The 25,493-nt window shown below is 38.0% G+C and overlaps 5 protein-coding genes across 11 annotated transcripts in view; 3 read left to right on the top strand and 2 right to left on the bottom strand.

Annotated features, from left to right (window-relative positions):
- Positions 1-9,039, top strand: part of Piezo (piezo type mechanosensitive ion channel component) — a 37,989-nt gene extending 28,950 nt beyond the window's left edge. For all 7 annotated transcript variants that reach the window (XM_088204695.1, XM_088204693.1, XM_088204690.1 and 4 more), the window contains 20 exons: positions 528-633; positions 702-859; positions 931-1,022; positions 1,294-1,368; positions 3,292-3,436; positions 3,509-3,625; positions 3,693-3,859; positions 3,918-4,070; positions 4,137-4,493; positions 4,559-4,706; positions 4,781-4,995; positions 5,068-5,226; positions 5,294-5,420; positions 5,489-5,736; positions 5,807-5,988; positions 6,061-6,238; positions 6,312-6,403; positions 7,023-7,242; positions 7,303-7,444; positions 8,385-9,039. In XM_088204695.1, coding sequence (XP_088060821.1) covers positions 528-633; positions 702-859; positions 931-1,022; positions 1,294-1,368; positions 3,292-3,436; positions 3,509-3,625; positions 3,693-3,859; positions 3,918-4,070; positions 4,137-4,493; positions 4,559-4,706; positions 4,781-4,995; positions 5,068-5,226; positions 5,294-5,420; positions 5,489-5,736; positions 5,807-5,988; positions 6,061-6,238; positions 6,312-6,403; positions 7,023-7,242; positions 7,303-7,444; positions 8,385-8,525 — 3,222 coding nt within the window. In that variant the 3' untranslated portion in view covers positions 8,526-9,039. The remainder of the gene's footprint in view (positions 1-527; positions 634-701; positions 860-930; positions 1,023-1,293; positions 1,369-3,291; positions 3,437-3,508; positions 3,626-3,692; positions 3,860-3,917; positions 4,071-4,136; positions 4,494-4,558; positions 4,707-4,780; positions 4,996-5,067; positions 5,227-5,293; positions 5,421-5,488; positions 5,737-5,806; positions 5,989-6,060; positions 6,239-6,311; positions 6,404-7,022; positions 7,243-7,302; positions 7,445-8,384) is intronic.
- Positions 9,040-9,089: 50 nt separating this feature from the next.
- Positions 9,090-12,744, bottom strand: Polr2B (RNA polymerase II subunit RpII140). The gene has a single exon (XM_088204696.1). The coding sequence runs from the start codon at positions 12,687-12,689 to the stop codon at positions 9,159-9,161; it is 3,531 nt and encodes a 1,176-aa protein (XP_088060822.1). The 5' UTR covers positions 12,690-12,744; the 3' UTR covers positions 9,090-9,158.
- A 1,538-nt stretch (positions 12,745-14,282) lies between these two features.
- LOC148226474 (mitochondrial inner membrane scaffold 1) lies at positions 14,283-16,950 on the top strand. The gene is made up of 3 exons (XM_088203916.1): positions 14,283-14,746; positions 14,808-14,953; positions 15,025-16,950. The coding sequence occupies exons 1-3, from the start codon at positions 14,409-14,411 to the stop codon at positions 15,276-15,278; spliced, it is 738 nt and encodes a 245-aa protein (XP_088060042.1). The 5' UTR covers positions 14,283-14,408; the 3' UTR covers positions 15,279-16,950.
- Positions 15,397-19,236, bottom strand: jub (LIM domain-containing protein jub). Its single transcript, XM_088203915.1, has 4 exons — positions 18,145-19,236; positions 18,000-18,062; positions 17,142-17,307; positions 15,397-17,079 (listed from the first exon to the last, which is right to left on the bottom strand). The coding sequence occupies exons 1-4, from the start codon at positions 18,937-18,939 to the stop codon at positions 16,838-16,840; spliced, it is 1,266 nt and encodes a 421-aa protein (XP_088060041.1). The 5' UTR covers positions 18,940-19,236; the 3' UTR covers positions 15,397-16,837.
- Positions 19,237-23,037: 3,801 nt separating this feature from the next.
- Positions 23,038-24,376, top strand: Prosbeta2 (Proteasome beta2 subunit). Its single transcript, XM_088204550.1, has 3 exons — positions 23,038-23,218; positions 23,483-23,919; positions 23,978-24,376. Exons 1-3 carry the CDS (start codon positions 23,157-23,159, stop codon positions 24,301-24,303), a joined length of 825 nt encoding a protein of 274 aa, XP_088060676.1. The 5' UTR covers positions 23,038-23,156; the 3' UTR covers positions 24,304-24,376.
- The last annotated feature ends 1,117 nt before the right edge of the window (positions 24,377-25,493 follow it).

The raw sequence follows: 25,493 nt of genomic DNA, 5'->3' as shown, positions 1-25,493 counted from the left end.
TTTTTAATATTACTATTATATTTTATTTTATATATTTTTCTATTCCAATAACTAATAAGTAGTACGTATATAATTATTGTCGTTGTTTATTGCTTACTATATTCTTTAATGAATTATTCTGTAGCAAAGCTTATTATTTTATAAATATTTAAATAGATTGTATTAAATTGAGAATCTACAGTTATATTATTTGTGTTGTTATTCACAAATATTACTATAATAAAATTGAAGATTCACTCTGTATTAGTATCAAGTGCGTATGGTGAGATACATTCCCTTTCGCTCGCTAGCGTGTTAAGTGATGAGAATAAGTGGGCACGCGGAACGCATGTAACCACACCCTTATCTCTCACTCATTCTCGTCACTTAACACGTGAGCGAGCGAAAGGGAATGTATTTCACCGTATGCGCCTGATTAGTATATGTGCTTTGTATTATTATTTTAATTATTTATTTACACAGCTTTCAATGTAAATATAGCTTCTTTATCTTAAGAACAGGTTACTATAAATCAAACTATGTTTTAGCGCCCTGTAATTGAAGTTGATAGTGCACAACCTGGAGACAAAAGAGATGAAGATGATGACTCTGATCATCCTTTAGATTCAATCAAATCTGGAAGTGAACCTCCAGGTTATTAATATGATTTAATTAGCGTGCATTAGAAACAGTTATTAATTGTTTTATTATTTTTATTTCAGATGAAGAGACTTTATGGAATAAAATATGCAAATACACATTATTCGGTTGGGCTTTCATAGAGAGCTTCCTGATTTCGATGACGAAATGGTTAAATAAATTCTCGCGTGATTATCGCTACGTGGCTAAAGTGTTGACTAAGGAGAAAATTTCGCTAAAAGTTCGTGTAGCTATCAAGATATGAGAGTAAAAGTTGTTCCATAATAATCAGTTTTATTTTTCTTTCTCAAGGAACGTGAAGATTTTGGCGTCGGCATACGAGCGGGAATCAGGCAAATATGGGAACCCTTGCCTTCGACGCTGTTGAAACTTAAGAAGCCTCAGTGAGTGTGTTAGCTATAGTATCTCGCGTGTTTGTTGCACATTACGCAATTCGCTGAAATGCCATGCTGAATAGTAGCGTTTAGTTGAACTGAATAGTGTGGCTGTAATTGGGTTTTTCTTTGTATCGCTATACATACATACATACGTTTATGAGAAAGGTAGATGTGTCGATTAGCTAATATTCACTATTATGTCGTATGATTTCTATATTTTACTCTGTCCTCTCATCTCAAATCATTTGCTAAGTAGAATTGTGGTGTGTGCACGCAGGAACGCTGAAGATACTGCTGATATTTGTGAACAGCAAAATGCTGAAATTGGATCGAGGCCTATGAGCAAAGACAGGTTTGTTAAATAATTGTTATCATATTTAGAAGTGCCGTTGACAATCTTTTATTTATTTTATAAATAAATTATAAATTCTAGAGGTTGCCAACTGTACACTAAAATATTCTTATAATATGCATATTTAATATTTTAGATCAATTAGAAATACACCCCAATCTACATTTTTATTGCATTTACGAGTAGTACAAAATTTTATTATCAAATTCAGTTATTCATTTGCGCTTTTAATATTAATATTACATAAGAATAGTGTTAAAAATATAAGTTTTATTATATAATAATACAAATATCGATAAGCCAATAGTTATAAATCAAATCACCGCTTCTAGTTGAAATTTATCTTTATATAGTAGGTATATAATAGCAATGCTTTGAAAGTATGAATGGCACACAAGGTATTTCAGACGTAAAGAGAGCATGCTGAGTGTACCGGCAATAAGGATTCTAGCGCCGAGCATGGAACGCGGCTTGGATTTAGACTCACCTCATGCAACACCTACATTCAGGCCTATCAGACAATCCAGCGTCTACTCCATTCCATCTTCAAGGTTGTACTACGGAAAGCGTCGAATTATCGATGCTATCGTCGGCACTGTTGCGCTTCATTTTATATATTTTGTGTGTCACAAACGATATTTTGATTCAAAGCAATGCAAACCATGCACTTCTTCAGGCTTATCTTTTTAGTCATGTTCCAATATTATTTATTGTTTACTCAAATGAAATGGTATATTTTATAAGTTTTTATAAATATAATTAATGTTAAGTTTTTTTTTAATGTCATACAATATTGTAAATTATCACATTATCGTCTATTTGATTGGTTCTTTTTTAATATGTTTATTTATACAAAATTGTAAGTATTATTACATTGTCATCATAAGGATTACAATGATCATTATCTGTACTATAATATCTGATCTGCACTATTATGTTACATATCTGCATATTCAAACTTCATATTTAATGACTGCAAATTAATTCATATATTCAATGTAAATATGATATTACAGTCTCTACTCATTGAATTATCTGTAGTGATTTACTACTTTGCTTTTTACATCAAGAAGAATGTATTCTGAACTGGATAAATATTTTTTGTATTGCACTTATTCAAATATTGTCAACAAATGTCAATCAGAATTATGATTGAATTATTTATTAATGCTTATAATTCCAATATTTGAGGCACAATAATTTATTAAAATGATAATTAAAGTCATTGCTTTCATTCATACTATTTACACATTTTTGTTTTGACAATTGAACATTTTATTTTAATACATATAAAATATTCTTATGAGCTGAAAATAGCTCATTAATAGAGAATTTTCAATACTAGATATGTACGATCATCCATGAGATTAGGAAAATCTAAGAAGACCTAATCTGTGATGATCGATCGAAATTATAATTATATAATAATCACTAATTCCGATCTCCCAGACACGATAGAAATTTAAAAATACCAATACTATACCACTCGTTTATCGTGCTGGAAAAATAAAGACATCTTCGGAAATATGTCTGAATTTTTTCTTCTCCGCTCAATAATATTTCAACAGAAAAGGGATTAAAAAATGTAGCAAAATATTATGCAGACATCTGCTTTTTATTTATTGTTGCATACCTATTTTCCATCTTGATCAGATCTCGTATTATCCAATATGAAATTAATAATTATCTATAATTCAATGAATAAATACTGTATAATTTTCCAACACAATTTTTTGCATGTCTAAATGATTTATTTAAAAAAAAAAAACTATAAATGTACATAAGATAATCGCAAATCAATTGATAATTATTGTTTATTTTTTTTCATTCTTATCTATTATTTTTTCCATCTCGGTGTTATTTTTTTACTAATAAGTTTTACATTTTATATTACCTAATTTTTATATGAACCATGTTTTACAGCGAATCTACTACCCAAATGGAAGAGTATGACGATGAAACGTTTGCAGCCGATCAACCGACAATATTCAGATTTTGCTTTGCTCTGTGGTATGCTATTTTAGCACACACAGACATTGTTTGTTACTTCATGATATTCATCAATCAGGTATCAATCTAAACAACAAATATATTTACATATTATTTTATTTATATTTATTACGTTAATTTATTTGTACAGATCCAATCAGCTACTATTTTATCACTGCCTTTACCTCTGATGGTATTTTTATGGGGAACTCTCACCATTCCGAGGCCATCAAAAACATTTTGGGTCACAATCATAGCATATACCGAAGTATGTACATAATAAATTATTTAATACTAAAAAATTGTTTATCTTACATTAAAAATAAATATTATAGGTCATTGTATTAATCAAATGCATGTCACAATATGAAATATTACCTTGGAATCAGAACGTGATTCCACAAAACATGCCATTTAGTGCGCCAAGAATTATCGGCGTGGAACGGAAGCCAAATTACGCATTATACGATTTGATTCTGCTGCTATTAGTATTTTTCCATAGGTAAGTTTCAATCGTATTAAAATGTATATATAAGTTTTAAATACACTTTTTTATTTAGATTCATGTTGATATCTCTGGGTCTATGGAAATCTGTCGCTCCAACTGAGACTGTAGAAGAAGGCATATATCCGATGTCCTCGAAGCAAATTGGACAATTGAAAAGTATTCAAGGACTTAAGATTGGACAGTTATTTATGAAAAAACAAACTGAGTAAGTATATTAGGTATTTTATTATTTTGTATCTTTTAATTTATGCATATTTTTCGATTAATCTAGGAAATCCAATCCGATCCCCGATAAAATCAGTGAAGAAAATCTTGCCGAAGATAAAAAAGATGACGATGAATATAAAACACCAATGTCAGAAGAGAGTCATCAAAATTACGCTACACCGAAAGCGAGTCAATCGTCCAGAGATATGGACTTGAACGAAGAGAATTCTTTAGAATCTAGCCAAACAAAATCGACAGAGAAGAATATGACCGTCATATCTCAAAAGATCGACCCCGATGAAAATCAATTGGATAGAACCGGATCAGATTTAGGTTCTAGAGCATCATTAGAAAGTATGAGTCTCATCAAGGTTTCACTAATCGAGGATAATTATAAGTTCCCTCATGTTGTTAAAATGTCGTAAGTGATTAAATTATACAATATGTCTTTGATAATGTAATACAAAACTATATGTAAATTTTAAGGACTTTACGCTATTACAAGCCCGTGAAAGACTTTTATACGAGAATGATAGATCCGCCTTTCCGAGTGAGAGCCGATGTATACGCTTACATGTTCATGTGCGATTTCTTCAATTTTATGGTTGTAATATTTGGATTCTCCGCTTTCGGGGTAATTTAATAATATTTTGTATGATATTCTTGTATGTTTAAACAGTTAACATAATATTACATGTCATTCGTTAGACTCAACAAGGAGACGGAGGTGTGCAAGCTTATCTGGAAGACAACAAGGTTCCCATACCGTTCTTGGTTATGCTCATACTTCAATTCGGTCTGATCATAATAGACCGAGCTTTGTTTTTGCGCAAATTCATCGTGGGTAAAATATTATTTCAAATCTGTCTCATCATCGGAGTGCACATTTGGATGTTCTTCATATTACCGGCGGTGACTGAAAGGTTATTTATAATTGAGTCTGAAAAATAATTGAGTAAATTAAGTTACGAGTTAATGACCATATTTTTATTTAGGAGTTTCAATGCAAAGTTACCACCGCCGATGTGGTATATGGTTAAATGCATATATCTACTGTTCTCAGCTCATCAAATAAGATGTGGCTATCCTACGCGTATACTTGGAAATTTCCTCTGCAAAGGATACAACTATGTCAACATGTTTCTTTTCAAAGGGTACGTAATCGTTAATAAACTGATCATATTCATCTTATTAATAAACATATTTCTATTAAATTTTCAGATTCATGATAATACCATTTTTGTTCGAGTTGCGAGCTTTGATGGATTGGATATGGACTAACACGTCGATGACTCTAATGGATTGGTTGAAAATGGAAGACATATTTGCAAACGTTTTCCAATTGAAAGTATGTGACATTTTAAAGCGAATCTTATTGTTTTATCAGGTTTAATATTTCTATAAATATTATTTCAGTGTTCGAGACACGTTGAAAGTGAATATCCGCAACCGAGGGGCGAAAAGAAGAAACCTTTTGTGAAGTATTTGGTCGGTGGTTCAGTTTTGGCGATCATCATAGCCATCATTTGGTTCCCTTTGGTCTTGTTTGCGTTCGGAAATTCCGTAGGCGAACCTAATTCACCATATGACGTTACGGTAAAAATCAGAATGGGTCCATATCTGCCTATTTATACGATGTCGGCTCAATCGAACAATATTAAAGTGTAAGACGAACATTCAGAGCAATGAGTTTTAAAAATATTACTGTTATAAAAATGCATATTTATTTTAAAGATTTTCCGAAGATCAATGGAATGAATTGTCGAGTACATATAAAAAGGACAGAACGGCACAAACCTTCTTATCGAATTACGTTTATGACGATTTGGCAGCTATCATATTGAACGGAAATTCGACTAACACATGGGGAATTTCACCGCCGGATATCGAACGACTGCAGCAAGATGCTATATCAAGTATGATATATTTGTATGTATTAGGATAGAATTATCACTGTATGTAAACTAATTGCTTTTATTTTCAATCAGATCATAGTATAAATATCAAGTTTACATATATAATATCACATAAAACCAACAACAAAGATAATCCTCCGATAATAGAAGAAGAAATTGACGTTAAGTTTAAAGCTTTAATCAACGGAAAGAGGAATCCACAAAGGGACATATTAGTTGAAATGTTGGATGGAAAAAATGTTACAGATTGGTATTTTATTTAATTTATAATAATTATATGGCTTTAATTGTTATTATATTTATCGACTTATTCATATTTAAAGGATCGTAATGGAGAACATGTTCCCCAAATTTGTGAAAGTATTCAATAAAGGTACTGCAAAAGCCGTCAATCAACTCATGGACAAAGTTATGAGTATGTATTTCTTAATATTTATATTAAATACAAAGTAAATAAAAAAACATATATGTATAATGTTCAGGGGCAGATCCAAAAATTTTCCGAAGGGGAGGAAAAATTATTATTTAACAGCTTTTTTATTACATAATTATTTACTATTTGTTTTTCTTAATATAATCACTGTACACTATTTAATCAAATTGTTTTACTTATGTAGGTGGCATTTGCTCTCGAATTTTTATTAAAGGTTTTGTTCCAAATTATTAAATATATGTTAAGTTGATATGTATATCTATAAAAAAAAAGTACGTCTTGTTGTTATTCTGCTTTGAACAAAAACTGAAATAATTACTCAAAAGTCTGTCACTCTTCATTTGATGTCTGAAGAATATATAAATCCAAAACATCCCTCGCCACTTTTATCATCTTGAATATTGCTAATCCGTTGTAAAGGTTAGAGATAATGGTGTGTTATAATGTCTTATCGCCTTGTCGGTATTAAAAAATAAGTTCGATATAGTTTGCGTTTTATAACTCGATGAAATGATGAATGGAAGAACAAACCATTTGCACATTGTAGATGGTGCTTATTTTATAATGCCTTTGATAATGTTATATTGTTATTAAATTCCAGCATCTGAGGATTCGATGTATCGTAACATTTCTTTGAAATTGACTCACGGCGATCCGAATCTCGGTAAAGTGATGTGGTGGGAAGTGAGAGAGCAATGCGGCGATTATAACCATATGAATTATCTCCGGCATATACCATACGCAAATTGCGAACAACTCGTGATGTACACGTTCAACGATAAGCTGTTCCCCGCCACGCTCAACTTCATCTCAGGCAGCGGGTACGTATGATAAATTGTAAATTATCGTACATCACTATATATTCATCGTCTTAATTTCAGCATCATCGGTCTCTATACTACGTTCGTATTTGTGGCGTCTCGTATTTTGAGAGGCTTCTTCGCCGATATATGCTTCAAGATAATGTTTGAGGATCTTCCAAATGTTGACAGAGTCTTACAATTGTGCCTTGATATTTATTTGGTAAATATTGTATATGTACCAGTGGCAGTGCGTGAGTTGTGAATTGGAGGAAGATTCAAGTAAAATATGGCAGTACATATAAATAAAAACGCTGAATAGGGCTGTTGAGTTTAGGGCTTCCAAAAAACTGTTCGAAAAAAAAATCTTTTTTTTACAATTCAAAAACCGGTTTTAACTGTCCTCAGAAAATTAAGATATTAAATTTTTATTTTAAAAAATAAATATGTAAATATTGGTTTAAAATTATGCATAATTTTAAACAAATACATAAATTAATTATTTTTTATTTTTGTTTGCATATTTAATTTCAGATGCACAAAAAAATTATAAATTGTGAACAATTTAAAAAAAAATTAACAAAAACAAATTTATTGACCAAAAAAATTAGAAATTGTAAAGATTTCTGCCTATCCACTTTTTACACTTACTAATAAATGAAATTTAAGACTGATTTTTTTACTTGAAAATGACAACATTTTGACATTGCATGAATGTATTTTTAAACATTTATTATTCAGTATTTTCAATCTCCAACATAATTGAAAGCGAATTCAACGGCCTTAGAATATTGATTATTTTAATATTTACCTCAACCAGCTGACACTTATCAGGTATTCGCCGAGTCTTTCACAAAAATTATGACCTGAAAAAATATTTTATGGAACGGTTTATCTGGATATTTTCATCGACTGCGTTATTCATAATTTTTGGGAAAATTATGAATAACGCAATCGATGTGGAAGCCCTAGTTAAATCGGTAGAAATATTTCGAATCCGACTAGTCTAATTTAAGATGATAGATTTTATAAACCTGCAAATAAAAAATAGTTACTAAATCGTAGAAGCAGCGCTTTCACAACTTGTATATAAAAACACAGCCACTGATATGTATCTTTATGCAGCACTGATAGAACTTATTAAAATTATTATTATATCTCAGGTGCGAGAATCTGGCGAACTGGCACTCGAGGAGGATCTCTTTGCTAAATTAGTCTTCTTGTATAGATCGCCTGAAACTATGATTAAATGGACGAGACCCAAAGAAGAAGAAGAACCCGAAGACGAAGACCAACAGAATTAAATTGATATTGTGAATTTGATCGGTGAAAATGAACAATCACATTATGCGATTTACTGTCATATACACTTTATAATGTGTATATTGTCGAAACGATGTCGCTATTACTATATAGTGAAATATAATACAACTGTGTGTATATAAGAAGCATGTGAAAAAGTGATTTATGCTCATTCTAATTCTCTAAATATAAATTCTCGCTTTTGTAAATTATTACATACATAATATACCTACTTATATGAATTTATTTTACATCTAATTCATTATTTTTTTTTATAATTATGTATGACATTATCGATATTTGTGTAATTGTTTTATTGATTTTTTGTTATCGTTGCAAATTTATGTACACTGATGTGAATGCATGATATTAATTTCATAGACATATATTTTTGAACTTCTGTATGTAAAAAACAAAAAGTAAAAAAAAAACTAGTCATTTACTGTAAATTTAATATACCACTTAATTTATGATTTTATATCTCTTCTATTTAAAATAAATAAAAATTTTGATTCTTACATTTTGTATTATTATTCCACATTTTTTTATCATTAAATAAAAATACATTTTAATAATATAGGAAAGTATGTTTATTCAATAATATTCTTAACACAAAAAAATAATTAAAATACCTATTAATTAACTACCATCAAACGAGGAGCAATATTCATAGACATAAGTTCTTGGAAGAGCAACTTGGCCGCGTAAGGCAGTCGCACTTGCGATATTTGCGTTTTATTTTTGCATCCTTTACATTCGAACGTATTATTACGCAAGTTAGCAATGGCGATCAAGCCGCAGAAATTGCATACGTGTATTCTGTAGGGATCCGACACTTCGAAGAGTCTCTCTCTTAAAAATTGGGCCGCGCCGTGAGCGATCTGGCAATCGCGCTCCATTTCTCCGAAACGCAATCCTCCGTCCCTCGCTCTGCCTTCCATAGGCTGCCTCACGAGAATCTGCACGGGCCCTCTGGCCCTCGAGTGAATCTTGTCGTCCACCATATGCTTCAACCTCTGATAATAAGTGGGTCCCAGAAACACTTGAGCGTTGATCTTGCGACCGGTGTGGCCGTTGTACATGACTTCGTTGCCCCTCAGATGATAGCCGTACTCTTGAAGCAGCGTCGATATTTTTTGCACGTTTACGGCGTCGTTGAAAGGAGTGGCGTCGCCGATCTCTCCCTTGTTCGAAGACACTTTGCCCTGAATGCATTCGATCAAATGGCCGATGGTCATACGAGAGGGAATAGCGTGAGGGTTGATAATGATGTCCGGGGTTAGACCTTCGCACGTGAACGGCATGTCTTCCTGTCTGTATTGAATGCCGCACGTGCCTTTCTGTCCGTGACGAGAAGCGAACTTATCGCCGATTTGCGGAATGCGAACCGATCTGACGCGAATCTTGCAAAATTTATACCCTTCGCTGTTGAGCGTCAACATCACTTGATCTACGATTCCGGTTTCGCTGTTTCTCAAGAACGTGGAGGAATCTCGCTTGGTGTATCTCTTCGTGGTGCCGTCTAATTCGTCGTCGTTTTCGGGTAAGGTGATAGTCTTTCCGATGACTACGTCGTCACCGGACACTCTTATGCCCGGCGCGATGATGCCGTCGTCGTCTAATTTGTCATATAGAGCGTTTCTCATGCCTTGGCAAGTGGTCCTCGTCGGCTTTTCGAACTGCTCTTCTTGGTCGCCGACGCGTTTCGATTCCGAATCTTTGTACGATCGGTAAAACACGGATCTGAAGAAACCTCTCTCTACGGCGGACGCGTTAAGAATGACACTGTCTTCTTGGTTGTATCCGGTGTAGCATAGAATGGCTACTATAGAATTGATTCCAGCAGGCAACTCTCTGAACCTCAAATATTCCATAGAACGAGTGGTGACTAGAGGTTTGTGGGGATAGTATAAGACGTGAGCCAAAGTGTCCATTCTCACGTGATAGTTTGTAATGTACACTCCCATAGCTTGTTTTCCCATAGCGCTTTGGTAGGTGTTCCTGGGGCTCTGGTTGTGATCGGGGAAAGGAATAATGGAAGCGCAGACTCCCAATATCATAGCGGGATGAATTTCACAATGCGTATGAGTCGTGCAATATGCGTATTCTTTCTCTTGTCTTAGATCGTCCGGCGTCATGGCTATCATTATAGTCTCCTCTTCTAGAGTGTCGATGTATTCTACTACGCCGTCGGCTACGAGATTTTGCCAACTGTAATTGTTCAACTCTCTCTCCTTTAAATTGTCGATTTGCAGCTTCTTCAGTAGTAAAATTCCATTGTTTACGATCAAGAGCGGACGACAAATTCTACCGGCGTCCGTGTAAATCCTGATCTCTCTGTCTCTTATGTCGCGCACCATGCTCACTTCGGACACGATGATGTCCATCTGTCTTCTCAGCTTTCGCAGCGTAGCCATCAGCTGTTCGGGATCGCGATGGATTCCCACCCAGCATCCGTTGACGAATATTTTGGTAGCGTCCGCGATGGCAGACGGCGCTATTTCTTCCAAATTTTCCATAGACCACTCTTCCAAGAACTCGAGAATCGGCGACGGTTGACTTCCTACCGAAATGTAGGCCATGAGGGCGAGATTTTTGACCAAACCTACGGCTGCTCCCTCGGGAGTCTCGGCCGGACAGATCATGCCCCACAGCGTGTTGTGCAGCTGTCTGGGCTTGGCCAGTTTGCCGTCTCTGCCGATGGGAGAGTTGACGCGCCGGAGATGAGAGAGAGTCGAAGCGAACGTCAGCCTGTTCAACACCTGAGACACTCCGGCTCTCGCTTGATGGGCTTTCTTTTGATCGCCCCAGTTTCCGGTGGCCAAGGAGTAGCGCAGGCCGTCGGTGATGATCTTAGTCTTGATGGCCAGCTCCAGATTGAAATCTTTGCCGCGATCTATGAACTTTTGAGCGTACATTCTCACCTCTTTCATCAAATTTTTGAAGAGGCCTCTGAAGAGGAAAGCCAGCAACGGTCCGGCCAGATCGAGACGTTTGTTGCCGTAGTGATCTCGGTCGTCGAGCTCTCTCCTGCCGAGCGCCGCCAGAAGCAGACGGTGAACCATATAACCGAGAAAATAGGCTTTTTTAGTTTCGCAGAAATCTGAGACTCCCACGTGCGGTAACATTTCTTTTTGTAGAATTTCTCTAGCGTATTTTATGCGCTTTTCTTTGGTGACTCCGGGACGCGCGCCTCTAGCGCCTATGAAATTGAGAGCGACATTCTGCTCTTGGATGACGAACGCCTCGTCCAGAGACGGTTTTACCATTTCCATCATCTCGGGATCGTCGAAGTCGTAAATGATGTGCTCGAGGATATCTCTGTCGGCTACGAATCCCAAAGCTCTGAACACGATCATGATGGGAATCTCTTGCTTGATATAGGGCACGATTGCGATGATTCGCTGACCGATGGCGGATTTCTTGATGCTCTGACTGCCTCTCGCCATCATGTTGACCCAGAGCGTGGACGTCGGTCTGGAGCTGTGCTCCAAAGAGGATCTGATCTCGGCTTTGTAAGCGAACTTGCCGTCTTTCATGCTGAACACGTACACGGTGTTAGTGGCCATTTTCTCCTGAGCAATCAGCACTTTTTCGGAGCCGTTGATGATGAAGTAGCCTCCGGGATCGAGCGGGCACTCGTTCAACTCTGTGAGATCTCTGTCGATGAGTCCGTTGAGGAGGCAGTATGTGGAGCGCAACATGATGGGAATCTTGCCGATGAAAGTCTTCTGGTGCTGCGTCTCGATCGGATCCTCGCCCTCCTTGACGATGGTCTTGGTGATGTCGACGTACAAGGGCGCGGAATAGGTGAGGTTTCTCAGCCTGGCCTCGTTGGGCATCATGGCCGAGGCGGCGCCGTCTTTCTCCCAGTGAGTGGGCTTCGACAGATAGATCTGCTCGAACTTGAGCAAGTAATGAGGAGGGGTCTCTATCTCGCCCGAAGAGTGCTGAGCTTCCGCCTGCAGGTCGATCTGAGGCGAATCCTCGACGATTCGCTGCACCGACATCTGGATGAACTCGTCGAAGCTGTCGAGCTGCTGTCGGACGAGACCCTTCTCGTCGAAATATGCGTTGATTACGATCCAGCACGCCTCCTGCCATAGCTCCGAGGAGATCTCCTCGGCGTCTTCTTCCTCGTATTGGTCATCTTCTATATCGTACATCTCGGCGACCGGCGGACGTCGTCACTCGTCGACGCCGCAATGTAACTTTCGCTCTAAATGCGCACAATTCCGTCCATTCTTCCAATGTTTATTATGTATGCAATATGGCAACACTATTCATATTGCACCGAATAAAAATAGTTTCAACGACGCGGGGTCTACCTATTTATATTTATATATTTCTACAGATTTTTCTATAGATTGGCGTAACGGACTCTTTTGGTTTTTCGACGCCGCGAGTGCAAGCCCCCCTCTTTGATCACTTTTAAACAACGTGTAACTATTATTTATCATTCAATAAAAATACTAATGCAGCGGCTAAATCTGTGTCTAATTGCCACCCGACACCATTACGTTGCCAATGACCTAACTATTTTATTTCATTTAATTGTATCAAAATATTACAAAAATAGTTTGCACTATCGTTTTTTCTCGATCTGGGCAGATAAAAGCAGGAAAAAATATCAGTTAATATCAGTTCGGTGCATGTTCAAGCACACAGTCACGAAAAATACAAGCTATGCAAAATTTGAAAAATATTTTGAGCAAATTATAATTTTTAAAGAAATCAATGTTTTTCACCCATGAAAATGCACTAGTTCTATCTGTGTTCTATTCTATTGAAGTTTTATCTAGTTTTATTGAAACGTCCTATAAATATGTAGACGATTTAGAGGGTTTTTTTAAGAAGTAAAGAATTGGCAATAAAGGCAAATAGATTTCCTATTTCTACATATGTGGACATTGAATTCATATTGAATAACTTTAACAATGTAAAAAAGCATATTTTAGAATTTTGCGAGAAAAATAAAAATACATATCCTCATTTAATCAAAATTGCAATGGTGGTTTTAATAGTTATTTTTCTGTAAAGGTGTGCAATGCTGCCACCAATGTAACTTCGACAATTAAATGTCTGTGGCGTAACTTCGGAAGACTTCAACAGTATAAAAGTCAGGTAAGAAGTTAATCCTGTCACTTAAACTTGGGCTTTCAATAAAACATCCTAGAATCCATTTTTCTAAAGTTTTTGAGTCTATCTTATGAATTACCTGTCAAAAATTGGGAAAAAAACAGAACGTGAAAAATTAAGTCAAGCAGAAAAAATACAAATACAAGAGAAGTTCCGATTAAAGATTGGTCTAACAATCTATGTAAGATTTTTTGAAGATCATGAATTAGCAACATAAATTACAGAAATTGGCGTAAATTTTATATATCGTCTAAAAGTTATTTTAGAAATATTATCGAGGGCATTAGATTTGTTTTTGCTCATTCTAATCAAACTGCAAAGCTATATCTGTGGCATCTGATGATACTTACAAATAAAGCTATCTTAATGAAATTATTAAATACCTTTGTACTTGAAATTCTGTAAATATTTACCAGTATATTTATTGAATAAACGCGTAAGGGAAGGTGTGACAACTCCTTAAATATTCCTTAAAATTTTGGAATATTAAAAGAGTTGTCACACAAAGTTCGAAAAATAGATTTTTTATGCTTTTGATTTAAATGATGCTTCAATTGGAAATCACTATATATAATAGGTATATATTTACGATCACCTTCGCAATGGTCGAACGACCGATTTCTCTCGTGGCCAAACAGCTGTCACAATAACCTCAATAAAGTTAGTCTATGTTACATGACAACTTATCGGCTCAAATGTTTCATTCATGCAAATACTAATCGAAACTGTGACGTGAACGTCTAAAGATGGTTTCGTTCTTAAGATATTCGTGCAAGTGCTTTATACCGCTAGCGCTAGCGAACGTCCGTTCCGTCAACGTCGCGTCTCAATTATTCTACTCGAACATACCGTCGCTGTACAATTCGCGATGTTCGATAAACTTACCTCGACTGTTGAGCCCTATCGTTTGCAAAATTTCAGCGAGTCCCGTTAGGAAGTATGCGAACGACCAACAGAACCCGGAAAAGTTGTCTCTAGTCGCTAAATTCAAACAAATGTACCGCGATTATTGGTACGTGCTAGTACCTGTTCATTTAGTGACTTCCGTATTTTGGTTTGGAAGTTTTTATTACCTCGCTAAAAGGTAAGAGTAACGTCGCATCGGCATTAAACTGTTCAACTTAATTTATTCGTTTTTTTTATAGCGGAGTCGACGTTATAGCTCTGCTCAAATCTATGGGTATCAGTGAAAGATTCACGGACCACTTGAAAGATTCTAGTATGGGTTATTATGCGTTAGCTTATGGATTATATAAAATTGCTACACCGGTTCGTTATACTATTACGTTAGGTCAGTATTCGCTTAGTCCCGAAAGCCTTTTTTTTCCAACAACAATTTTTCCATGAAAACTATGTTCACAGGCGGTACGACTATTTCTATTAAATATTTGCAAGATTGGGGTTATATTAAACCGATCCCGTCCAAGGAAAAGCTTAAAGAAATGTATCAAGAGAAGAAGGAGGGATTGCAGGATATATATCAAGAAACGAAACAAGAACTCAAACAGAGGAAGCATATTATAAAAGGTCAGAAGGATAACATAATGAGCGATATTGCAAAATACAAACAAGAGATGAAAGAAACCAAGGAGAACGAATTGAAAAGCAAATCTTAAATTATTTATAATTTTTATAAGAATAATTTTTTTATTTAATATTACTTAGATCTGTTCTTTTAGATAACGATCGAAATATGTGATTTTTTAGAGACGAGCGATAAAAATAAAACAAACGTTTAAACTTTCATACGTATATTATATTGACTTTATTTTCGTAACTGTAACAAAAAATCGAATGGATTTTTATCAACGTTAAATAATATATTTTCATTTATGCGATTGTATCGAATGTTGAAGAATAAACAACAATTTTATTGTCATTTATTTATTTTCTTTTTATTCATAAAACGAAAAAACTTCAATCTACGCATACAAAAGTATAAAAGATAAATGGCAGTCTAACTTAAATTCGCACAACGACCAAACCTATAAATGCTCTTATTCTTTGAACAATAAATGCTAGTTTCGCGAGTGATACATTTTGTAGTTATATCTATGTCATTTTATAATAATACATGACGTTTATCGACGTTTGTAAATATAATTTTATTCGATACGTTGAAACGTGTATAAAAGGTCAGCGATGCGACCCGTCATTAGTGTATAAAATTTGTAACAAATATATCACAATTAACATTTACATACATTATTTTAATCTTAATAAATACACCTCATATTAAAAAAGTCAATTATATTACTTCAAATGAAGAGAATAAAAAAATATAAAATAATTCTATCGTATTAAAACTTTTTCGTCAATTTTTCAATCTAAAAGACTGTCGAACGATGCGGACAAAATATCACATTCTTCATATAAAAATCTAAGGAATGTATGTTTTTTTTTCCAATAATGTTCAATCACAATAATTTCTAATGAAGCACAAACGGATACAACGTTACTTGCCCTATTTTTAAGTCTTTATATTTTTACACAAATAGCTATAACTCGTTTTCTAAACGCGCATTATAAAGCAGACGATGTAACAAAAACGTGATTCGCTTCCAATACAAATCGTTAAATTACTTTTATCACAAAGAATAGCCTCAGATTGTAAAAATCACGCATCCATTACATGAGTCGTCATCTTGTTATATTTAATTTGACGGCAGTTAAAATTATGAATGGCAACGCAAATTACAAATTAGTACAGGTATTAAAAATATAATCACTAATAAAAGTTAAATTTGAAAGGAAATCGATTTAAATAAGTAAAAAAAAACATTTTAATACAATCGGAATGCGATACTTTTATAGACCAGAGAGTTAAGATACTTTTTTACATAAAAAATTTAACCACTCGATAGTATATCAAACTATTAAGCATAAAAACGAATTTTAGTATTTTTCCACATTCTAAGATGTAAACCTAACATTTTGCATGCGAAAAATTGCACTCATTCACACATCCCATACTACAAAAATTAAATCTATTCTGTAAAACTACATCTTTGTGTCAAAAAAATCCATCAATAAAACGCTTCACACGCCTTCGGCTTAACGTTAAGTATAAAATATACACATATTCACATTATTATTCATTAAACGTTTGCAATCAACGCACGGAAGCATAATGACATAATTAACGTCGCATAGAGAATTCAGTCGTTAGCTAGAACTATCCCATGTATTGATAGTTGGCGGGCGTCGGCGGATCGAGGTATTGACCCGGCTGACAAGATATATTGATGATATGACACGAACGACATAGAAGACGGCCTCTGAGGGGATAGCAGCGCTTGTCGGGTTCGTCGGTCAGCTGCATGCCGCACTCTTCGCACGAATAACAATCGACGTGGAAGTCTTTGTCCATGGATACGACTCGAACGGTTTCCTCGGTGCCCTCGACGGGAGTTATGCCTGTGAAAAAAAAAAAAATTAGAAATCAACGGCAATCTCGGAGCGTAAGACTAAACACGGACCTTTTCCGCAGCTAGCGCATTTCGGAGCGAACATCCTGTGATAATCGTTGACGCAGTAAATCTTATTATCGACGTCTACAGTGAAAGGAACGCCGTCCAAACACTCGTTGCAAATGCAACATCTAAAGCAGCCGGGGTGGTAAGATTTACCCATAGCTTGGAGGATCTGTAACAAAAATAGTCATTATCTAATCTGGACATATTCAAATTTATTTCTGATTCTGAAAACGATCATAATTTAGTTTAACTAAAAAAGCGTTTCATCGATTTCAAAAAGAGAAGAAAGAAGTCAATATCTAAGACATTTCTTAAAACGTGAAATGGAAAAATATGTTGCTCTAAAAAAGTGAATTTTCCATCCTAGCATAGTTAGTGAGGAAATATCTATCGGCACCACCCTCTTCAGTTGAAAGTGAACAATTATTTAGCGTTGGAAGATAATGCTTATTTCGATACTGGAGAGTTGATAATGTTTTTACATTATAATTTAAGAATTTTAGGACTTTGGGGCGTGGTACGAAAAAGGTTGGTAAATTATGGTTTAACCTTTTACACCAGTTTTCTAATAAACATGACGTTCTATATTTTATAAACTTATTTTTTGTCTGAAAAAAGCTATTTTTATTCCATGCTTGAGTCATAGAATTGTGCTACGGAGGCTTGTTTAGAAGCAGTATTTTATTTGGAATTAGTTTAAAGCGTTTATATTTATTTTTTATTCATCTACACAAAAATAAAAAAGTTCCTATTAAAATCCGAAATTGCACTCTTTTGTGGGACAAAATATTGTAGCAAATTAATAAAAAGATAAAAGTAAAATTTGACAAATGAAATGTAATATGTAATATGTATACGTACCATTTCCATTATGAGATGTCCACATATTGCGCATTTTTCGGCAGTCTGTTGAAAGCCACAATACTGCAAAATGTAAAGTGTAAGTGGTAAGTGGTAAGTGTTAAGCGTTCGGGTCGGTAGAGCAGTGAATAAAAATCCAATTTACCAAATAATCCTCTTCGCAGTAGACTTTGCCGTGGACGTTGTAGAAGGCTTTGCCGCGAAGGGCCATCCCGCACGAGCAGCAGATGAAGCAGTTGGTGTGATAGAGGTTGCCCATGGCCTGGCACGCCTGGCCGGCGCCCGTCACTTTCTCGCCGCACGTGTGGCAGATGCCGAAGTATTCGCCCTCCTCGTCGCGGCGCTCCATCTCTTCTTCGAGCTGCCTGGTGAGCTCCTCGACCTTGCGCTGCGCCTCGGTGAGGCCGGTGGGGCGCGTGGGCGTCACGCTGTACGGCAGCAGGCCCTTGCCCCGCGAGCCGGCGCTCAGAGAGCTGGGCGTGGGCGAGGGGGCGGAGCCGGGAGACGGGCAGTCGGCGGCCGGCCTGCTCATGCACACGTAATCGGAGGCGTCGTCGATGCGGGGGCGCGAGTCGAAGATGGCGCGCGAGTCCACCTCGGAGCGGTAGCTCTGCGCCTCGGGGCGGTGGTGGTACTCCTCGTCGGGCGCCGTCGCCAGGTTCGCCTTGGGCCGCTGCGCGCTCGGCGCCACCGAAGCGTAGATGGCGTTCGACGGCAGCACCACGCGGTTGGCCGTCTGCGGCGCCGCCACCTGGGGCCCGGCCCTCGCGCGCCCCCGCTCCGTCACGTTCTCGTACAGGGCCCGGTCCCGCGGCGGCGCGAGGGGCGGCATGGCCCAACCGTCGCCGGGCCCAGGCCCCGCCCCCACCCCCACCGACGGAGGCGCCTGGGGCTGCGCCCTCGGGTACGCGCCCTCGTACGCCCTCCGAGCCGCCGACATCTCTCGGTCTTGGGTGTTGGGTGTTGCCGCCCCGATAAATAAACACGATATTATACTAATTTAATATAACCCAACCCAATACATTATATTTTACTACAAATATAAATAATTCATTTGTATTAAGCGAAATTTTTGTTTCGCGAGACTTTTTTTCTTAACAAAAAAATTCTTTTACGCATTTAACAAACCATTTGGAATAGAATGTTTATTGGGGTATCCACTATGACCGAAATTATCAGAATTCGTTCGTTAAACGAAACAAAACGTTGACTATACTTACACTCTTTACTATAGTTTAAACGCAGGGTTTCCCAAACTTTTTCAGCGACGGAACACTTGGCAAATCTTAAAATTATGGCGGAACACTTAACTTATTTTTTAGGCTGGGTAATTCATAATAAAATAAAACATGTTATTAAAGAAATGTTATTAGATTTTACATAGTTTATCATTTTCACGGCTACTTCATAACATTTTTTAAATTTGTGGAATTTTTTTTAGTCAACAGTGCATGCCTATGCAAAATACAGTGACTGTTAGTAGCATATCTAGTCACATAAATAAAATTCGTATAACAAGCACTAATATCGATTAATTAACAAAAAAATATTGTTTAATTACGATCAAATTTTAAAGTTAAAAAAAACAACACCGACTTACGAAACTTTTCCCTCCAGATTTTATACACATCAATGTTGAATATTTAACACATATTTTCAAGCTTTTTTATCAGATTTATGAACAATTTTTATGTATTAGCAAGACTAACAATTTTTTTAATCTGCTCTAAATTTTTGTGAAATATCTATTTAGGCTCCGCGGAACACATATTTTGGATCCGCGGAACACCTGTGTTCCGCGGAACATAGTTTGGGAAACCATGGTTTAAAGCTTATCTCAAAAATAAGCGTGTCATAATATTTTAGAAAGTTCGTGTTACGTTTTTGTATTTATTGTTTCAAAACTATTATAGCTATTTACCTTAATAATAATATTGTATTTAGTGTTAAAAGTTTTTAGCAATTTGGGCGTGCGTACGTCTTGTTGACGTAGCGGTTGACCGCTGACTGACCGCTCACGCTCCGTCGCTCGCCTCCCCCTCTCTCGCCCCTCTCGCCCCGCTACAGTACTCCCCTCCAGTGAACTAGCCGTGAGCAGTTCACGATTAATTATTTAATTATTACCCAAGACGAAATCCTGCAGGTGGCCGGGTATTCGTAGAGTCCTGGTCGGTCTTGATGTCGTGGGGGGCGGGCTGCGTAGCGTTGCTTGCTCATCCTCGGTTTCCGGGGGTAAAAGGTTGATCTCCGGCTGCAGCGGTGTCAATGAAGTCTCGTTCGATGGGGAAAAGTAGTGTCCCACGTAGCCTTCCTGTGTATCTTCAGGTTGGATGAATGCAGGCTTGACGCGATCTATTGACTGGCAACACTTTTATCCCTGATCTTTAGCATCAAGACCCTTTCCGTACGGGAAAGCACTTCGTAAGGTCCGTCATAAGTTGGGCTTAACGGAGCTGCAGCTACATCGCGTCGGACAAACACGCTCTTAGCTGATGCCACGTTCTTAAAAACAAACGTTGGTGTGCTTCCATGCTGACGAGGATTCTTAGGGCGTAGAGCTGCCATCTTAACACGTAAGTTGTCGACGAAATCTTGCGGTTCGTTGGGCGTAGCTCGAGTGCCCGCTGATACGAACTAGCCTGGCAACGAGAGTGATTGTCCGTATACTAACTCAGCGGTTGATGCTCCTAGGTCGTCTTTCCATGCCGCCCTGATCCCAAGTAAGACAAGTGGCAGGATGTCCATTCTTCTCCGTTGTGGCAGGTTATGGCTGCTTTCAGTTGCCGGTGAAAACGTTCCACCATGCCGTTCGCCGCTGGGTGGTATGCTGTGGTTCGAATGCGGGCGGCACCCGTCAGACTCGTTAGTTTCCTGAAAAGTGAACTCTCAAATTGCCGGCCTTGATCAGGTGCCGTCGTTATGTAGTGGACGGTATCGTATTTAACGCGAGCGTTTGGCTGTCCGTCGGATCGGGTTATTTCCGCGAACTCGGTGAGCAGCGCGTGGAACTGCGACCGGTCGGGAACAACATGGACTTCCTCCGCAGCGTTTCGTCCAATGGATCTTCCTTCCGTCGTCGAGCGAGCGGCTCCATCAGTGAGTGTCGCGCGTTTCAAATCTACGATGGGGTGGAAATGCGACAAAAAATCGGCCCCGACGATGGGCCTAGTAACGTCAGCCACAACGTACTTCCATACAAACGCTCTTCCTAACCCAAAGTCTAATTTGAAAGTTTGCTGGCCGTATGTCTTGATTTTGGCTCCATTGGCCGCGAAGAGCTCGTATCTTGTGGGTTCGATGACGTCGGCTGCGCGGCGAGGATAAATCGACACTTCCGAGCCTGTGTCGATCAAGAATCGTCCACCCGATCGATTGTCGCTGACGATAAGGCGGCGAGATATTTCGAGGTCGTTTTCTGCCGTTAACGACTCTCGCTGTCGTTTCCCGCCGCTCTTCGGGATTTGTTCCAAGCGCACGGGGGACGGCATCGTCTCGTTGCGCTTCCGTGCGTGCGGTGGAACCAGCACAAGTCGTTTCCGTCGGCGTCTGCGCATGCGCGTCGCTCAGCCGTCATCTTGTTTTGCGGTGCGCGCCGTCCGCCACTGCTTGCCGCATCGACGTATTTTTCGCGAGAATCCTCCATCCCCTCTGCGAGCAGTGCGTCGGCCAACTTCGCTGCCATCTCCAGCCTGGCGTCGTCTTTGACTGTCGCGTGCGTCACCAGGAGGCTGAGTACGCTGGCGCGTGCGCGTTCGGGCAGTTTCCGAACCCACGTGTCGCTGACCAGCTCCGACGGAATCGCGCTTCCGGCGTAAGTTCGCATCTGGCGGAGCAGCTCCGACGGCTTCCTGCCCTCCATCGGCGTCTCTTGCATCTTTCGTAGCCGCTCTACGAACGAAGGTGCGAACGCGTCGAGGAGCCGCTTCTTTATCGTCGTGTACGGCAACTCGGAATCCGGCGCGAGTATCAAATCCGCGACCGCAGCGAGTGCCTTTCCGCGCAGTCCGCCAACTAGCACGTCGAATTTTTCGCTCTCGGTAAGCGCTTTCCTAGACCGGAAAACAGCTTCCATCTGCGCGAACCATAATTTACAATTGTCTATGTTAAATGGCAGAAAACCGCCGCTCGCTTCGAACTCCATTCTCGCGTCGCGTCGGGTCACCAGTTTGGGCGTGCGTACGTCTTGTTGACGTAGCGGTCTACCGCTGACTGACCGCTCACGCTCCGTCGCTCGCCTCCCCCTCTCTCGCCCCTCTCGCCCCGCTACAACAATTTATTCGATTTTTGAATTTTTGGTTCTGAAAATTTTCACATAATGGATGTACTCGAAAATTGTAAAAAAGTAAAACAAGGGGAGGAGGGCAAATATTATTATTGCTCCCGGGCGCGAACGACTCTAGCTACGGCACTACTAGTGACTATGAATCTTGTACTTCGTTATGCCCTATGGTTTACCCGCTGTAGTAAAGGGTGTAATTCCGTTTGTTTATTTGTCCTGCTTCCTTCAATTTGACTTTTTGCAGGACTACTAGATCTATTTTGTGTTTAAATATATATTGCACTATTATTTGTATATCTTTCCTGGTTGTAACATTGTTTGCACATACCAGGTTGCAAAATTTAAGCTCAGTCAAATTTAAATCCAGTCGTTTATGATGCCTTAGTTATTATAAATCGGACCAGGTTTATTATTTTTAACTTAACTGCTCTTTTATATTGTATGACAAATTTTCAATCCCATTCTTGACCGTATCGTTCGATAATAAAATCAAACATATATATTGTTGCTCAAGTCCCTAACATTGCATTCTTAGAATTAGTTGCTTTGCAATTTTATAGAGTTTTCCAATTTCTTTCGCGTTGAAAAAAAATGTTCATTGGAAAAATGTTTCGCGGTAGCAGCTACACAAAATTTAATTTAAGAACCAAATGCGCCAAAAGATTTAAAAAGCATGTTATTAAATTATTTGCTATTGTAATTTCAAAGTCGTTTTAATTATATTATTTTTTAGTAATTATTAAATTTATTTTTAATGTTGGCAGTAAGTAAATACTCTCGTAGGTATCTATAGCGAGTAGTAGACTGGCAACATCGTACACCGAGCTACTTGGTGACTGGCATAAACACCGGTGTTTAGCATTTTAAAGTAAATCATCATGGCTGGTTGTTTGCTTTCGGAAGAAACTCCTGCAGGATTCTCTTTTGATAATTGTCGAAGGTGTGTATATTTCACTCGACATTTATATATCGACTGTGGGTTTGTGCCACCATGACGTTTTAACTTTTATTTTTTGATACTAAGTTCTGGCGTCTATGTATCTATATAATCTATATTAATGTTTTAAGGGATTAATATAATGTCAAAAAGTCTACGTTTGATAAATATGATCTAAAGTTGAATTTGAAACAAATAAATTTTAGGTTATTTTATTTAGATATGTCACTATGTTATGTATAATAATATAATATATTTACTGTTCAGAAATGCTTCGTTGGTCACACAAGGCTACACCGAGCCCCGTGCGACGAAAACCGGAACTACCATAGCGGGTGTCATATTCGACGGCGGAGTAGTATTGGGCGCAGACACGAGAGCCACCGAAGGTTCGATCGTATCCGATAAGAACTGCTCCAAGATTCATTATTTGACCCCGAATATATATTGCTGCGGAGCCGGAACCGCCGCCGACACCGAAATGACCACCAGGTCCATCTCTTCTCAGTTAGAGCTGATGCAGATGCACATGGCTCGAGAAATACCGATCGTCATGGCCGGTACCTATCTGAAACGCTTGCTGTTCAAATACCAAGGCTACATAGGAGCTGCGCTCGTGCTCGGTGGCGTCGATAGCACCGGTCCGCATATTTATTCCATTCATCCTCACGGATCGGCCGATAAGCTTCCTTACACGACAATGGGTGAGTCGGTCGCGTTCTATATGATTGTAAACCGAGATTTAAATCGAAATATTTTCAGGGTCCGGTTCTTTGGCCGCCATGTCCGTGTTCGAGTCCGAGTGGCGAATCGGAATGAACAAAGAAGAAGCGATGAAATTGGTCCGAGACGCTATCGCCGCTGGTATATTTAACGATTTGGGATCGGGTTCCAATGTCGACCTGTGCGTGATCACTAAAGATAAAGTTGAAAGTATTCGTCCTTACGAAATCGCCAACTTGAAGGGTAAGCGGCAGGGAACGTACAAGTTCAAGGAAGGTGCAACATCCGTCATATCTTCAAAAGTAACCCCAGTTGTGGTAGAAGAAGTTGTGCGTCCCATTTATGTCGAAACGCTTACAGGCTAATATTTTACATATTATTATTATTAAATTTAAACTTTTCAATGTAACTTTTAATAAAGTTTTTTTTTAAATAAAATTTTATTTTATTTTATTATTTGTAAATATATTACATTACAAACTATATTTTATCATTATAACTTCTTCTGAAAGCTGCACTTGCCTATTTCAATACCTCTTCTTGAACAGTCCACGCTTACCAATGTATATTCTGACTATATGAGAAGTTATAATTTACCAATGTAATGGAGATCTTTCTGGTTCTTTAATTATAAATTATACTTCTTCAAATTATTTGAAGTCATCTCAAAATTCGAATTGAATTCATGGAGGTTCAAGATGACTGCTTGGTTGGACCAGATCAGATGATCGAAGTGAAAGTGGTAATTTTTACCTAGCTTAAAAGGATCGTCTGCGTCAATTCGCTGAAGACTCGGTTTGGATGGAAGTGGTAGCCCCAAGTAGAAGCCGAACGGAAATTCAAATGTAGGTGAAGTCCTATGATACAATTTTGACGCGGCTGTCGCCAACTGGTGATCTGTGAGAATTTTTGAAGGAGCCAAACCTTAAAGGTGATGACTTACTTTTGTGCAAGATTTTAATCTGGATAACAAAAAGATTTCTTATTCTAACATTCCGTCAGAAATACGATCTGTGCCACGTGGACCTGGAATACCTGTTCCTTCCCTTTTAGATACACTAGAAAATATTTTAGACGATATCGAAACACTGCCACAAACATTCAGCGATGACGATAATAGTGATTCATATGATCCTGGCAGCAATGATCCAAAACTTTTCACCTAGTCCGAGCTAAATGATTTAGTCAGAGACTTGGATTTTCCTAAGGAATCTGCAGAACTTTTAGGTTCCAGATTGATGGAAAATAAATTGCTGGCAACTGCTATGTCTTTTCCCGTGTTTTCTGTGTGAATGGGACAGCCGTTCCAGAGAGCAGCATTATATCAAGAAAGTATGGACAATCAGAAATATATTACAGCCTGGAATAAAAATATTGGGAGAGAGTGTTTTATTGATCCGAAAAAAGATCTACTTCCACCATTTTACATTAAGGCCTGATGGAAACAATTTGTCCAAACTTTGCCAAAAGAAGGAGAATTTTTAAATATCTGTGACCAATTCCCTAGTTTTGTCAGAGGTAAAGTTAAAGGTGGGCAGTTTTGCTGGGCCTGATG

The sequence above is a fragment of the Plectrocnemia conspersa genome, unplaced genomic scaffold (genome assembly GCF_051122295.1).
Source record: "Plectrocnemia conspersa isolate PC_06_02 unplaced genomic scaffold, ASM5112229v1 ptg000014l, whole genome shotgun sequence".
In the NCBI taxonomy this organism is placed as follows: domain Eukaryota; kingdom Metazoa; phylum Arthropoda; class Insecta; order Trichoptera; family Polycentropodidae; genus Plectrocnemia; species Plectrocnemia conspersa.
Note: the sequence above shows the minus strand (reverse complement) of the source record. Positions and strands in the feature narration are given on the sequence as shown.